Genomic DNA, 17,664 nt, shown 5'->3' with positions numbered 1-17,664 from the left:
TTTTTCCTTCTATATTAGACAAAGCAAAGTCAAGTAGAAAGCCTAAAACCTTAGGAGCTGGGCAGGCCTGAGTTGGAATACCAGCCATTTTACTCATGAACGGGAGTCTTTAGGAAAAATACTAAACCTAAATCTGAAATGGCCCTCATGTAAAAAGTCACTGAGATTATCCAGAGAACCTGGGGATGCACATCTCCCCAGGCTGATATAAGGACCAAGTAAAATGGTATCCATGCTACACCTGGCAGATCTCAGCTCCGAGTGAGTACCCAGCAAACAGCATCCTGTACCATCCTTCCTCCTTTTTTTTTTTTACCGATTTAAAATTACTGACACGATGTGATCTGCCTCTGTTACGGGAGAATAGGAAAAAAAATTGGCTGAATAACAAAATCAGCTATAATAATGACTGGAGTGGTATTCCGAAGAGTGTTAATAAATCCCTGAGCAAAGGCATTTTTCATTTTGATCAGAATAATTCGGCATCCTGCATAGAGATGACAGACTTCTAGGAATCTCTGCTCCCCCTTTCAATCTCAGTGGGTACAGGTCTGGGCAGAGAGTAAACACCTCTGCTTCTGTTTAGCTCTCCTTTCTTTATGTCGCACCCTAAAGAGCTTCTCAGGGAAGAAATATGTTGCCTACCCTGAGTTGCTATAACAACATAGTTGCCAAAATAGCAGGCACTCTGCAGGAGCCAGAGTAGCCACTTATAGATATTGTATGACTTGTGCTCCTGGCACATCCTGCGCTGCCTGTTGAGGGGCCTGGCTGAGGCAGCCAGGGAGCACCAGAGTCACATACTCGTGAAAAAGATGGAGAGGGCTTTTGAAAATTGCTGGGCTTCCAACATATCACAGAATCCCCATGGCCCATGCTTCGGATCTTCTGAAGAGTCCTCTCACTAATGAGGAAACAAATGATGCCATTATCCTATTTGCGGAATCGTGCAGGATCTGTTTCATGAAACTGAGTTCTTTTCCCAAAGAACAACTATTTCAGGGCAGGCAAAAGAATGCTGCCTAGTTCTTAGTAAGTCTTAAGCTTGTTCCTGGAAGAAAGTAGGAACCAAAACTTCAGGTTGCAAGAAAATATACAAACGGACAATGGCCACACCGTGGATAACAATGGGACTCTGACCCCAACCTCTACAGCAACCAGTCCAGGGAGCCAGGACACAATTTTGGCAGCAGTTGGCCCAGGACGGGTAGCCCTTGATTAGTAACTGACAGCTTTCTTATTTTTTGTCCTTGCATCCAACTTAGGACCAACCACAGAAAGCCAGACATGCTCCTCCAACCAATCATATGAGATGCTCTGCTTCCAGTTAGCCCACCTCTAGACTCTCCAGGCCAACAACCACCAACCAGAGCATCCCTGAAACCGCTTTTTTAACTGAAAAACTTTCCCACTCCCCTCACTCTTTCTGAGTGTCCACCAAAGGCAAGTTAGTGATGGAGGCTGAGTCCCTGGCTAGAACAAACTGAACAAACAGCCTCTGTTCTCATTTGGGTGGTTTTGCTTATTTTCATAAGATTTGCCTGTTCGTTTTTGTGACATCTAGATCATATTCGTCATATGAATAATGAATATGTTCGTTATTCATATATTCATCAAGATCGTATTTTATGATTTGCAATGCTACAGACGATGGAAACTTAAGCAATGATTACATCAGCCCAAAACGTGCCCTTGGCAAACTTCCAGACTCGCCGAACCCAAGTGTGACCATCCTTCTTCCATTTCATGGCTCTGACCATAATAAAGAATTACGGCCACAGAGTGACCAACCATCTGGTTTGCCCAGAAGTGCCCCGTTTTTTAGCTGAAAGTCCTACATCCCAGGAAACCCCTCAGTCCTGGGCAAACCAGGGCAGTTGGCAACCCTGTGAGACTCTGTGGCCACAGCAGACGTGACTCGCTGTGCCAGGAATCTTCCCTTTCACCATGGACAGGTCATCTGCCCGGTAAGCTCCTCCCCACCTGCCAACCCCCTGCCCCAGTGCCCACTACTTTGTCAACAGCCCACCCGCTCCCGCCACAAAATGGTGATCACTCCCTCCTTGGCGCTTGCCACGCTACGGCCTGTATATTATTTTGTACCTATCACATGGCATAGGCATGATCTGATTATGGCGCTTAGACCTGCTTACACAATAAATCCCTGGCAGGCAGGTGCTGTGTCGTATTCATCTTCACATTTATCTGTTTCGCGAGTAAATGGATCTGTGGGTGATTAAATGGCTTAGCGACTTATTTAACGGAGTTATTATTGTTATTGAATTACTGAATATTAACAAATTATTTATTAATGAATTAAATTGATTCTTATAAAAAAAAAACAGTCCAAAGCTGAAGAGACAGCACGTGTGTGTGTGTGTGTGTGTGTGTGTGTGTGCGCGTGCATGCGCGCCAGGTGGGTGCCTTATAAGAAATATATCCATTAGTCCACTTTAGTTCCCCAGATCGTTTACCCACCTCAATCTGGGTGGCATTGTCCTGCCCATCGTCCAAGAGCAGATGTGTGAAGCCTCGGGCCTCTGGGGAGTCTTGGCCCGTGCTTGCTCGGTTTGTGTCCACCGCCTTGAGGGAATCCAGGCTCCTTTTCCAGCGGTGGCTGAAGGCGTGCGTGTCCACGTCCACCTCCTCTTCCATTCGTGGGAAGGCCTGGGAACTTTGATATTGCCAATCTGTTTGGAAAGAAGTAAGGTGACGAGTTACTACTTGTCACGAATCGTACACATGCTATCGACTTCGGCAGAGAAAAGAATTCTGCTAGTCATGAAAACAGAAAACTAACGAATAACAGTGAAATCTCTTTAATTGTCATACTTCTAGTTGGCATGTGCGTCTCTGAGGAGGATGCAATTTTAGGACATAGCGTAAGTCGTGACAATGGCGAATGTGCAGAGATGCGGTCCCTAAAACAGATGTGCTGCCCTAAAGCAAAGGATTTTTATTCCCTTCCTTCCCTGCCCTCCACACACACCCTTCATAAACATTTCCCAGTTGTTCTGAGAAAACAGGCTACAATGCAAATAAAGGACTGAAAACCAAGCGATTCTCAGTACATTTGAAAGTGAAAGTCAGACATTGTTAACTTGTGAGCTTATACGCATTTCACGAGTTACACTGAGCAGCAAAGAGTCAACAATCTGTTTGAACGGGCTAAACAGTACACGGAACGATCTCCATGTAAATGTGCTAACCCTGCCTCGCACTCATAAGTCAAACTTGGTTCGCTGCCTAACTCCTTTAATAAGGAACATCCTTAGGAGGCACCGCAAATGCTCTTGTTCATTTGTGCTGTTCTCACTTTGGAATCTTATCAGGATGGTAAAGAGGGGCAGTGACAGGCACTTAGAGAAATGGCTGGGAAGGCAGGGAGATCAAATCACAAAGGTATTTGAAAGCCATCTGCAGGGACTGGCCTTGCTGACCCAGCTCATCGTGCTACTACAGGAGGGAAAATTAGATTTAATCATTACTCCCAGTCTTTCATCTCAGTAGGTCAGCGGGGGAAGATGGAGCACGAGCATGGGGAAGTCAGCTTCTGATTAAGAAGAACAGCCCTCTTCTAAGCAACTATTACCAAAAGATATGAATTGTCAGGCTTTAGAACTGGCAGGGCTGAAGGATGACCGAATTATGTCTGTGATGTTCCCCTTAATATAAGAACATTCTAAGACACCCAAATGTATTTCGTGTGACTTATAGTCCCACTGGATCGGCTACTTAGAACTCTAATAAATAAGAGAAGGCTATCGGTACTCATCACAGGTAAATGGCCGAAAATACCTTCCTTTCAACTCAAAAAAGGGCCAATAATTTATCTAGACAGAGAGGTTATATTTTTATTCCACTGTGAACTTAAGAGATCTCCTACTGTCTGATGCCGTAGTGAATATAGCCCAGAGAGAAGCCCTGGTATAGTGTCAGCTATCTAGACTTTTCCATGGCATTGTAGAATAGCAGAGCTTAAAAGACCTGCTTAAAAGATGGAGATGGAAATGGCCAAGAACTCCACAGAGAAGAACCCGAAAACCAGAAAAATGTAGTGCTGTGTTCAATTCATAGACCCATTGTAGGACTGGAAAACCTCACGTACATAAAGGGTTGATCGTGGTCCCCTCCCACCCTCCACTATAGAAAATGTTTCTCTTTTAACACTGTCTTTCCCACTGGCCATTGAACGGGGCTCAATAAATGTGTGTGAAATGAACGAATGAGTGAATGGGCGAATTAACTGTAGAGTCTCGTTGGAGCAAGAATGACAGGACCAGACAGAATTAAGTAATGGAAGAAACGCTTTACAAGGATCTAGGCGACCTGGGGTGGCGTTCTTTCCGATCGGTTTGCTGGATATGAAGTTCAGCATAATTTACAAAACTCTCTATGCTTTAGTTATCCTATATTTTAAATGGGAATGAAAATATCCTACCTGCAAAAGCAGCTAGCTCTTCCTGAGGACGTGTCAGGCTCTAAGACCTATGATTCTAGGCAAAGCTATAAAAAGCAATTTTATATCCTTTATTTATATATCCTGCCTCATTACCAAAAATATATGAGGCAGCTTACAACAAAAGTAAGCAATAAAAGTTTTACAACCACCAGAGTAAGACCTCCTAGCACAGCACCCAGGTTAACTTTAGAGTTGTGCATCTGCCTTGCACTCAGGGTGGTGGCCACTTGAATATCAATAATCACGGAAGAACAACTGAAAATCTATACAGGGTCCTTATTAGCATGTCAACCTATATATAAGAAATGAAGCAAATGTAATGCAATTAAACAGTCTTGGATATAAAAATACATATTTTTTAAATAACACAAAAGGAATGGCTTGAACCAGAGGTTTGTCAGTTCTCTATAGCGTAAATCAGGAAAAATACACCGAAAACTTCAGAGAATTCTTCGGGTTTCCCAAAATCCTCGAAACGGAATTTCAAAGCAACTTTGGGTTTCTTTTAAATGGGTCTTATTGTTGGGTATTAACTGCCTGATATTAATTTTATCGTTATCCTTTTAGATATTGACAGCACAAGACAACATACAGTACTTTCCGAGATGCCTGTTAGGCCAGTGATGTCACACTAGCCCTGTGGTCCTGGCCCAGGGAAAGCAGAAGACCAAACAACTACACCGGAGGAGCCGTCTGCATAGAAAGTCTATTTCTCAACTTCCTTGAGTCCCCTTTCTCCTAGTCTCCATGCTTTTTCATCCTAGAAGACAAAGAAAAAACAGATCCCTAACTTGGGATGATACATCCCATATTCCCCACTGTTAATTAACTAAGCAAGGAGGCCATTAGACCTAGGTAGTTCAATACCTTAGCAGCCCACGTAAGCCCAAACCTAAGCGTGTAAATGACTCGAGTTTAAGAAGTCAAAATCTAAGGATCGCCAGTCACAAACGCCCAACGCATCTTTTCTGAATCAGGCAAATGCTGAAGCTGTAGCCAATCAAAGAGTTTCCTTGCTTTGCTACCACCTTTCTCCACAAAAGTCTCTCCCCTAGTCCCTACCCTTGGAATGCTTATAAGTGCTTCTGGTTTGGCGCTGCCTCATTGGAACCGATTTTTGCTCAATAAACTCTTAAAAATTTGAATATGCTGCACTTTTATCTTTTAATACCACTTAAGTTGAAGACTGGGAAGTATGATTAATGGGTTAAACTCTTGTTATTGCAGTGACCATTCAAACTTGTCCTAGTTTAGCAGGATTACTGCAGAAGGTAAATTTAATAGACAGGTAAGCCTCCCGTATGAAACCAGAATTCAGGCTTACTGAACGAAACAAGAATAAATGCTTACCGTAGCACTTACAAGGGTAAGACCCCAGACAGCTGTGGTGTTTGGGTGTTTTTTTGTTTGTTTGTTTTTGTTTTTTTAATTTTCTTATCAGTGTTTTATAATTTTTTTCTCTCTGGCTTTATTGTCACATTAACAGCTATTATAGCTATTGACTCTTTTGTCTCCATCACTGGCTGGCTCTAATTGTATTTACAGAGTAAATGGGATTTAAGGAAGGACCTGAGGGTTTTCTACTTAGAAAATTTGTGAGCTTTAGGGCCTGGCTTCCATGAATTTTCTTTCTGTTCTATTTGAAACCAAATGCTTTCTCTCTGAATTTGTAATGAATAAGCAAAACTATCTGATCATGCATAGATGAAACATTCCTTTATGTTCATAATTCGGTAGTGCATGGTTCATCAAGACTGCAGTATGAAATTGGCTTAGATTTTGACCCCATTTCAGAATGATTTTTAAAGAAGATAAAACGAATCAAAAATGGATGTTTTACAGAAATACAGACTGAGAAAAACTGGCAAAACCACAGCCTGGTTATCTAACATTGTAAATCATCCCTATACAGTTCAAACTCATAAAATATTTTAATCACCATCAAAACAAATAATTAATAAACAAGATGAAGGGATATATGTAATATAATTTTTCCCTTCTCAGCTGCAGTGAAAACAAAAGCAACAGGAGGGATCTCTGAATTGTCTGGTTGAACAGATTGTTTGTTTTCTGTCCACTGTATGTTAATTAAACCACTGATGGAAAACCTTCGAAGATAACCTTCTCTAACATATTTTGCTATAGTTGTTAATCACATAGCTCATGGAAACACTGAATATATCTAGTGACTCCCATTTGGATAGAAGGAGAGAAAGGCTGAAGACATATTTTTGTATATATAACATATATATTGATCTTAACGCATTCTTAAGATATTTTATTCGATTAAAATAGCCAATAAACTATTACTGAAGAAGATACTTCATCACATTTAAATAGAACATCATTCTGAAACCCAATAATATCTGGTGAATCAGAGTAAAACAAGAAACTCATGTATATCTTCGTATTATTCCTTGCAAACCTTGCAAGTCTCTTTTGTGCCATCATGTACTGTAAAATAAAATAATTTAAAAACAAAAGGGAGGAAAGCCATGCTGGGTTGGATATGTTTATATTTGTGTATTATCCTAATGACTTAATTTAAATATCTTAAATAGTATAAGACTTATATGTTGAAAACATCTTTAACCTCATTTCTTGAGTCTTGCATACAAATCACCCATACAACACGCGTCAAGTCACCAAGAACTAACTACATAAATTGAAGTGCATCTTATCTAATTAGGATCCATCAAGACTGCACCTTTTGACAAGCACTTTGGTCTGCAAACGAAATCACCACCTTTGATTCCTCTGCAGAAACATTAAGATTGTCCACTGCAGACAGATTCATTGGCTAGATTCATCTGAGAACAGATGAAATTATTCGGTTAAGGTAAACTGCCATATGGCTCTGCATCTCAATTTACTGAGGAAGTGAAGAGGAAATTCTGTGCGAATGGTTATGCCCTTGTTTATGTCCAACAACGAACTGACCACGCAGTGGACTCTGAGGATCTGACCGGTAGCATTACAGAGTAAGATAGCTACAGGAGAGAAAGTGTACAGAACACTTTGTCGAGAGATATGGAAGGGTTTGAGTAGGACCTAGACGTCATATTCTTTTTAAGGTTCCCATGTGACTCTCTGTGCCCCTTGGCTGAGGACCACTGAGCCACATTCTGGTCCCACCTCAAGTCCCTTAGGTCACATCTTCTTCATCTCTTCCCTCCTCATTGATCCTCCTGTCTTCAATCTCTTCTCCAATCCTTCTTCTATCTGCTACTAGAGATACCTTTCAGATCTGTTCACTTCTCTCTTCTGATATAAACCTCTTATGGTTCCGTACCACCCACAAAACTGTAAAGCACATCATGCTCTTCTGGTTCCAACCACTCTTCCTTCTCTGACTCCCTATCATGCCCTCTGCTTCCACCACACAGAATTTCTCAATAATCTCTTTACTTGTAATTAATATGGTTACTTTTCGCATGGAGGAAAGCCTTATCTCACCTCAGATGTTGGGAAATCTCACAACTTCTTCAAGATCCTGCTCAAATATTGTCTTGTTAAATGAAGCCTCCCTTGACTCCCCCAGGCAGAGACAATTGAATTTTCTTCTCTAATCCAATAACTCTTTTTTACCTGACTCCTTAAACGCCCTTCTGCCTACTCCACTTGAATGCAAGATTGTGCAGAAGAGAGTCAACAGGGCACGCCTGAGACTGCACGCCTTAGAGAATCTTTTTTACAAAGTTGGCTCTTGGCTGGCGTCTGGGAACTTAGATTTAAGGAAGGGTTCCCACCATTCTCTAACAGTTAAGTGTGGCTCACTGTGGCTAAACTGTTTGAGCAAACAATATGGATTATGCTGTACACCTGCCTTTCTTCTGGGAGTCTGGAATTTTAGGAAGTGCTAGACAGGAAGTTGTCATGTGAGCACTCCTTGGGTACTGAGTGCCTAACGGTCTTCCGTGATTGACAATATTTCACACGTGTTGTCATAGCTCACTGTTGGAAGAATTAAATGTCCTGTGCGTCCCCGCTGGACAGGGCCCTTGGAAACTTGCCCTGGTTTCCCCAGACACTGCCCCCAATTTTTTCCTTTACAGACTTTGCTTTCTATCCTATATTGAGTATTGTGAATTCTTGTAGCATGTCACCAAACCTACGGGTGGCCGTGGGGACACTTGAAACATTAGTGTTTCAGAAGAGGGACTCTATCTCACTTACAAGCACAGACGTTGCTATATAACTTTTCAAAGATTTTTGAATAACAAATGAGTAAATGAGTGATTGGCCAGGTTGAGAAAGTGTCTTATGTGTATGTAATTTCTTGCCCAACTTCTTAAGATTTTAACCATGTTTTTAAATAGTCAGGTAACAGGGCGGAAGAAAGAGAAAACTATGGAAAAAACGAATCTATAACAGGTCCTATTTATGTTATAAGGAGTTTGACTCAAAAAAGAGCTCCCTGGCCGGCTGGGTGACGTTCAGCGACGCCTTTGGCCTCAGTCCATCATATTGGTTCTTTCTGGTTAATGGACTCGGTAAGAAACGCAATGCATGTCTTAGAAGATTGTGGGCATGGCCCGGTGAGGCTGAAAAGCTATGAAGTAGATGAAATAAGGACAATTTTAAGTTAAAGTGGAAAATACATGGATAATGGCTCTAGAAAGACGAAGCCAAAAGGCTCAGTCTTCGCGGCAGCAAAGCCTTCGAAGCATAAAGGCCAAGATGTAAGTGCCTATCCACCCCTCTCTGACTTCTGGGTCACTGCAGGGTTCTGGGTCACTGCAGGGTATTTTTTAGATGAAGAGCATGAGGCAGTTTAAGAAAAATACTCCAAAAATTAAACAGAATGGGAAAGTGAAAAGATCCAAATACTCTAAAATACGCATAGAACAAATTTATACTTTTAAAATTTAATAGTTTTCTAATTTTACTATTAAATAAAATAATAAGCAGACATTTTAATTTTACACATAAGAATTGCAGATTATCCTATGGAAAACATACTTAGCCTATAAGTAATCATTAATAAAAATTTAGGCAATTTTAAACTACTGTCGCATATTTTCGAAAGCATTAAAAATAAACAGAAAGAATAAAATTGTTAACAGTTAGAAAACAGAGGTGTTTTATGCAGTTTCTAATAATATGGGTTGTTAATGATAAAAAATAGCTAATCTTTATTTAGGTTTAGTTAAATATCAAGCCCTGTTTTAACATTTGCATACATTAATAAATATGGCATGTATTGTTATTAGCCCATTTTACATATGGGAATATTGATGCGCATGGGAGGGTACGTGACAGACTAGGAAAGTAACCAGAGCTGGATCCAGATGCTTACTCTTAATTAACTATTAAGTAAACTGCCTCTGATTAATCTTTCAGAGGGTCAATTTAACAATCTGTGACAAAGCCTAATGCTATGATACACACACAAAAACAATTTAAAAGGAAAAATAAACTAGACAAAATGGGCTATTTAAAACAGCAAACAAATGTAAACAATCCAGCATTCGAAAGCAAATAAGGAATGCAACATCCCATCAAGTCGACTCTGCCAATGGTAGCAAATGAAGTAACGTTAATATAAAAACATGGCAGAAAGTAACAGCACGTTAATACTTTTTTATATTTTTTTATTATATCTTTAAAGGTTGGGGACTACTTTAAAATAAATAATTAATCTTCTGGGTAATTGAGGATTTTCAATTCACTGCCTAGTAGAAATTTAAAAGAAAAATTGAATTCCTTCAAGTAGATTTCAGCACTGTTTTACCGTGACGATAACCTCTAATAAAAAGGATGACTGTCAAAGAACTCAGACCATTCACTGATTGATTCTTCAGATAAATCTGCCTGATTTGGAGAATAAACTAATTTCCACATAAGTCATATCTATCAATAATCTATAAACAGAGGAGACAATATCATTTAATTAAATTAAAATCTATCTTTTAATAAGATCCTTGGAATTTTCTGGAGAAAACATTGTATTATGAACCTAGAAACTACATGGAATTTTTAGGTATGTGACTTCCTGTAAAATGAGAGGGGGCAGCTTTATAGCCTTTATGGTCCCTCTCAGCCATAAAAGTCTATCATCTGCTGGCTAGCTAAATATCTTAACATATTCAAGGCCATTCTGGATCATATATTAAATATTCTACATTTGTTTTCAGCTTTTCTATTTACCTTGTGAAAATTCATACATGATGAGAGTTTAAAGTCTCCACAGCACAATAAAAACCTAAAACTTATTTGGTAAAAATACTGTAATACTTCTATATATCATTAACTATGCTAAATTACCTTCGTTTCCTGTATTGGGAATGGCTGATTTTAGAATAAGGGCTTTGCACTAAAAGCTAAGTCTCAATGCATGAAAAATGTGACTCTGCCAGCCTCGGGGGGAGATGAAAAATTCTGTAAACAAGGACCAGTCATGGCCAATAGCCTCTCTATGGAAAATTTTAGTCGTCTGAGCCAGAACAGGCCAGATGGAATTAATCGTTATAATAATGCCCGGTGTCAAAGATGATGTCCAAATACCTAGGGCCCAAATCAGTGAGGACCTTCGATTAAATTATGGCTGCCAGATGTCTGATATACTCAATGTTGAGTATATCATATTGCCATCAGACCACGCTCAGTTCGTGGACTCAGAATCTGTAATTGCCCAATGTTGGGCCCAGGCTGACTAGCCAATGACCACAGATGACAACCAACACATGAGTTCCTATCAGATTATGTTTTTTATATTTTATCTGATTTAAATTACATAAATCATATTATTATCACAGTAGCCCCAAATTCTATAGGTTAAAGGCCCACTAGAGATTTGTGTGGACTTGGACAAGAGGCCAATAACATCTGCACTTTCCTCATCTGAAAATTATCTCTGTTGTTTATTTTTTAAATAATTATGATCCTAAGGTTATAACTGTGTAACCTAAGGCAAGTCACTCAACCTCCTGGGCTCATGCTTCTTTATTAAAAGATGACTTTAGCAAGTAGAAGATGTGCCATATTCTTAGAATCAAAACCAGTTGTATTTTTCTGAACTCTAAGTGATTCTAAAGTTCAATCGGAACAAATTAACAGGTTAACTGCACCCCAACTCCCCACTTCTCTACAAAAAGATGAACAATGCCCTCCACATAATCCAAGAACCAAGAAATGAACACCTGGTTCGGCCAGGCCTGTAGATCTGGGCTCAGTCCTGTGGCCTGGTCTGTGCCCATTATGACTAACCAAATATTATTAGTTGTTAAAGGCTGAATATCATTCGTGGATAAAGGTGGAAAATATAACTACGAAATCTATATTTACAAGCTTCCTTCTATGTCCTAGGGTTGAAAATATGAGGTAAACAAAACATTGTCTTAAGGTGGTCAAATTAGAGACTCAGTCATTATACAAAGCACACAAATACAAAAGAAAACCATTAAAGAATGTTAGACAAAAAAAATAAAAAGGTCTTATTTTTAGTTTTATAGAAATTTAAAAGACCAGCAGGAAAAATACCAATAACACATATTATGATTAATATTATGTATGTTTATTCAATTTTTGACCTACATAATGGCAATCACATATGGTTTATCTTAATATATACAAATATGTATTTATATAACATATAAATATATGTATCTCATCTTAATATATACAAATATATACCAAAAAATATACCAATGTATTTTAAAAGAGATTAGTTCTTCATTTTAAAAGAATGGGCAAATGTCATAAATAATTCACAGTAAAGAAATATGAATACTAGTAAATATGTAAAAGTGTTTAATATTATAAGAAGTCAAAGAAATGCAATAAAATATAATTATTTTCTATATTCACAGAAATGTATTGTAAAATTGTACTTGTCATTACTTGATAAGGTTTTTTTTTAAGCAACTATTGTATTATTATCTAATATTGGTAGTGGGATTCTACCAATAAAATTTTTAATAAAAGTTTTAATAAAAATTTTCTGTGGGAAATTTTTCAATCTGTAGTGAAGTCTACGAGGATATGAGACTGTGGAAATATTCTTAGATGTGCAAAAAGATTTATAAATAAGTTTTAAAAACTGTATATAGTCTTCGAATTGGATAAAAGAATAATATCTACATATATGCATATACACAAAAGAAAAAAAAAAGACAAATACACTATAGTGTTACCAGTACTTTTTTCTGCGTTATGCAAGATGGCGGCCGCTAGTTTTTGGCATCTTTATTTTATACATTTTCTACAATGTGCTGCTGCTACAGTGAGAGAAAAATAGCCTAAGTCTCTACTTTTTGAAGGTCAAGTCAAATGTTCCTACTTGGTAAAGACTTTCATAACCGCCAACATATAATTTTCCCCAGCAGTGTTATTTTAATGTGATCTCATAGAACTTTACTCAAACCTATTGCTGTGTTCTTCTCATTATGTTGTAATTATTGATTAAATGCCACTCTTCCACAAACTACTATGAGCTGAGCCAAGAGAGGTGTCCTTTATTCATCTTTGTGCTCCTTTTTGTTATTATAATAAATGTTCACTAAACATGCCCGACTGTCCAGCCTGTATGTTTCTCTAAGGTAAGTCATGATATAGTTGGGGTGGTGACCTGCCTGGCATTTTCCATCCTGGTGGCTATTCCTTAAGATCTTCTTATTTCCCTGTTTAAAATGCTTTGCCTTGAATACTTAGATATATTGGGTTATTTCTTTAGAAGATTTAGAAGCAGCCCTGCCAATTTCGTGCAATTTCCTATACTTTTCTCACCTCTTTTTCTATATATGAGTTTCATCGAATAAAAGATCAGTGTTAAAACATTATCACTTTAAAGTCCTTTAAAATGTTCTGAGAAATTACCACCGCAAGAGAAAGTAATTTTCCCCATTATTCTATTTCTCACATTTGATTTATACATAATGAAATGTATCTTCACGCAACCTTAGAACCACAAAGCAATCAGCAAAACTACTTAGCTTTGATATCTCCAAAAAACTTTAGAATAAGTTCTACAAAAAAAAAAAAAAAAACACACAGGAAAGATTTATGCTTCTTAATATCAAAGGCATTGTGAGGCAAGGATTCATAAATAATATGTTAGTTACAGCAGAAAGCATACACTTCTTTAAACCAAAATGACATTGTTATTTATACCTAAATATGGAATACTTTACCTACAAAAATCTATTTGCTTTATTAAGTATTTTTGAATACTTACTAGCTGATTACTTGCATTAATTAACGATTTACCCAGTTCCCCATGTGATTAACTCAAGCTAGTAGTAGAAGTGAAATATCTTGACATAAAATATATATATATATCTATGTAAACCTATGATTCAGAGTTTAAAAAAAATCATATTCTAAATTGCCTCTTTCACAAGACTGGGAAAGTTCAGGCCTAAAATTGGAAAAATGATGAGGAATAGAAAGTTGAACATCATATAAATATAATTAAGAAATATTCATCTTCTACAGACTACATCATACTTTTAATACTATATTTTAATCCACTGAAAAAACACAAGATTTTTTTCACTTATTATGAAAAAGAGAAATACTTAAGCTTGAATATTAGCTACCTTTTATTCAAATAACAGTTTTAAAATAAAGTTCCCAAGAAATTAAAAAAATGTCATGAATGTCTGAATTTCGTCATTACTTTCCTAAATGACATTCCTAATTAAATTGCATGATTGCATATATTTATGCTGATTACGCATTTAACTAACATTGTAAATAAACCACAATCAACAAAATTACATTAAAAAAAGAAATTAAGGCAGAAAAAGCTGTCCTAAAATTAGATTTTAATTTCTGTGTTATATTCCTAAAATATACAAACTACCAGTTAAAGATGAAGTCACCAAAGTGAGATGAAACTCCAAAGTAACCTTTCAACCAATTACAGATGCGTAGAACTCTGAAACTTTTAGAATTCAAATGCTTCACTCTCCCTTCATTCTTAAATTATCTTTCTGAAATGTTTTTTTAATTATACAAATAAATTCCAGATAAACAGGAAAAGTCTGTGCTTTAAGAATTCAGTACAATAACCATCGACCAAAAACTTCCCTTCTATGGTTGTGCCTACTTAGTTACTTGACCAAGAAAAAATATCTAAATTTTGTAAAATAATGAAAAATCTATGACTAATTAATTATTGGGCAATGACTCCCTGTCAGAGTATTGCCAACGTTTTCATTTTATATATTCATTAACGTTCAGGACAATACTAAGACTTTATTTTACAAATGAGCCATACCTGAAGAACATGGATTTAAAAACTCTTGCTCCCGTTCAAAAAATCCATTAGTGATGGACTCACAGAATTTCCTTATAGTAAGCATCTCCTAATTTTATATATATACACATAATATATGTGTATATATTATATATATATCAATCATTATTCGCAGTATAGAGTGAATAACCTAAAGGGCTTTAAAAATATTATTAAATTAAACTATTATCATTCTTCTAATACCAAAAACTTGAAAATTAAATCATTTTATTTTAATAGGAGAAAATGTAAAATACTTATTTTTCTGTCCCAGATGCAGGGAGCAGACTTACTGCCTTAGTGAATACCATTCCCAGATATTTCTTTGCATGTCAGAGATGTTTATGTACAGAAAAGTAAATGTATGTGTGTGTGGTGTGTGTACCTACCTGTATGTGTATAACTTGTTGATTTCAGCACTACACAATAAATATCTATATTATTGATTATATACTATATTTACGAATAGTGCCAACCACACACAATCTAACTAATCCTCAACTATTGAACTTTTAACTTGATACCAGAGGCTAAATTTTTGTGAGCAGTCTCAATTCTTTTTCAGGACCAAATTAAAAGAGGAATTGCACCCCGACTGTATTGGTTCACACACTCACTAGCAGTACAGGAAAATGGGTATTTTATATTTTCATCAATCGCTTAATGATGTCTTTCAAAAAAAATTTTTTTTTGTCTATTTGTTAGGGGGAAAATGGATCCTCACTCTTTTAATTTACATTTTTGATTGTTAATGAGTCAACATTTTGTATGCTATTTCCATTTCATGCTTCTCGTTTTGATTATCTTATTCAAATTCTTTCTGTGGGATAGGAAACTTTTTTTTTAATGTAAAAAAGGTTTGGTAAAAACTCAATTTATAAACAATTTTCAGAACATTTATCATGTAAATTTGTCAGAAACAACTTTATTGAAATCAAAACAATTTTATCTAATATATGATAATATTTTGTTGTTCAGTCACTTTTGCACAGTTCTGACATTTAGGGAAAGATGGAAGAATTATGTTTGCAGATAAAATTTTAAAAACATGGTTTTCTACATCTTTAGTTTCAGCATATATCGCTGGAAAAAATATTCCACAAAAGTGGGGCAAATGCTTCTGCCCCTTCACAAGATCCCTATGAAAACATTTTATTGATGGTCTCTCCCACTGCTGTGAAAAACATTCCCCTCTGTCTGACTGTGCCTATTGGATCTTCTGGAAAAACTGTTTTACCTACAGAAAAATGTGTACCCATTTATTTGTCCCTCATCAGGGATTTCTATTTAATAGGCAAAGTACTTACTAAAGTAGAAATCAAATATTTTCTCTGATCCATATCATCATCTATATTAGCCTATGAGATAAAATCATAGCATACCATAACTTTTGCATAGTAAGTTTCAAGACATACTTTACAAACATTTGCTTATTTTTTAAAAATTCTACATTGTGTTCAGCATCTCGTAGGCATTTTTGTTTGTTTAGTCGTTCCTATTCAGAGTAAACCATAGTAAACTGGTTTTACGTTGCCAGATATCTAAATATGGCATTAACAAGCTAAAATTAATTTTAAATTTGGCCATTACAAATATTTGGTCATAGTTATCAAAATGGCTAAAAATATTTGTTCAAAAAGTAATAATACTGAAAGCAATACATTTGACTTTGGAACTAAAGTGTGAGAATGGTAACATTTTATTCTTGCCAAATTATACAATTTGGAGTTGATGTCATATACTAAATACTTCTTTTTAAATATCTGTGTGGTATGGGTTAAAATATCCTAGTCCTAAAATCCAACATGAAGTAAATATTCATTTTTGCTACTTTAGACATAACTCTAAATATTACCTTCAGTTGATGCTCAAGTATTGTAGGTAACAGTAGTATGAAAATTATTTTATTGTGAGAGGAAAGTTTAGATATGATTTTTATAACTTACACATAGTTAAAAAAAAGTATAGATGATGGCACAGACAATAAAGCAAATTAGACAAAATATTAACATTTCAAGTCTGGTTAAAAGATACGCAAGAGTTATTTGTATTATCTTTGCAATTGTCTTAAGTTCAAATTTCTTTTCAAATAAAAAGCAAACCCCCACTCAAACAGATACTTGTACACCATTATTTACAGTAATATTATTCACATTAGCCAAAAGGCAGGAAAAATCCAAGTGCCTGGAAACAGATGAATAAACAAGTGAATATTTGTTGAATAAACAAACAGATGGATAAACAAAATGCACTGTACATATAATGGAATATTACTCAGCCATAAAAAGGAATGAAAATCTGATACATACTACAATATGGATGAACCTTGAAGACTTTATGCTAAGTGAAATAAGCCAGACACAGAAAGACACATATTGTATAATTCCACTTATATGACGTCCCTAGAGTCGTCAAATTCATAGAGACAAAAAGTAGAGTAGAGGTTAGCAGAAATTGGAAGGAGAGAATAATGAGAAATTATTGTTTAATGAACATGGTGTCAGTCTGGGGTAATGAAAATGTTCTTTTGATAGAGGTGATGGTTGCAAGACATTACGAACTTAATACCACTGAATTATATAATTAAAAATGGTTAAAATGGTCAATTTGACATTTTATATATTTTACCACATAAAAAGGTGAGCCCCTCATTGAAAAGATAGGCCAATTAATTAGACTTGTTTCTTTTCCTCTATTCCTATTCTTCATACAATTACGTTTGTACCTCAAAAGACTATATTTTATAGATCTCAACACTTTAACTCCATAGACTAGGATCTGGTACATGGTAAGCATTCATTGAAAATTTGATGAATGGAAGAACAGAATATGAAAAAAATAGTAGGAAGTTGTTGGTTCATCAAACCTGGGTACTGGCTTTACTCTATCTAGAGTTCAATTACTATAAAAATGGTAGTACTGGAAAAGAGAAATTGAAGAAGTGATATACCAGTGAAAAATA

At 36.4% G+C, this 17,664-nt stretch overlaps 1 protein-coding gene across 4 annotated transcripts in view; it reads right to left on the bottom strand.

Moving 5' to 3' along the window:
- PLXDC2 (plexin domain containing 2) overlaps nt 1–17,664 on the bottom strand; it is a 387,427-nt gene that overhangs the window by 223,426 nt on the left and 146,337 nt on the right. For all 4 annotated transcript variants that reach the window (XM_023533119.1, XM_023533120.1, XM_023533121.1 and 1 more), the window contains exon 2: nt 2,479–2,690. In XM_023533119.1, coding sequence (XP_023388887.1) covers nt 2,479–2,690 — 212 coding nt within the window. The remainder of the gene's footprint in view (nt 1–2,478; nt 2,691–17,664) is intronic.

The sequence above is a fragment of the Pteropus vampyrus genome, unplaced genomic scaffold, assembly GCF_000151845.1.
Source record: "Pteropus vampyrus isolate Shadow unplaced genomic scaffold, Pvam_2.0 Scaffold96, whole genome shotgun sequence".
Taxonomy (NCBI): Eukaryota; Metazoa; Chordata; class Mammalia; order Chiroptera; family Pteropodidae; genus Pteropus; species Pteropus vampyrus.
This window is presented reverse-complemented; position numbering and strand designations above follow the sequence as displayed.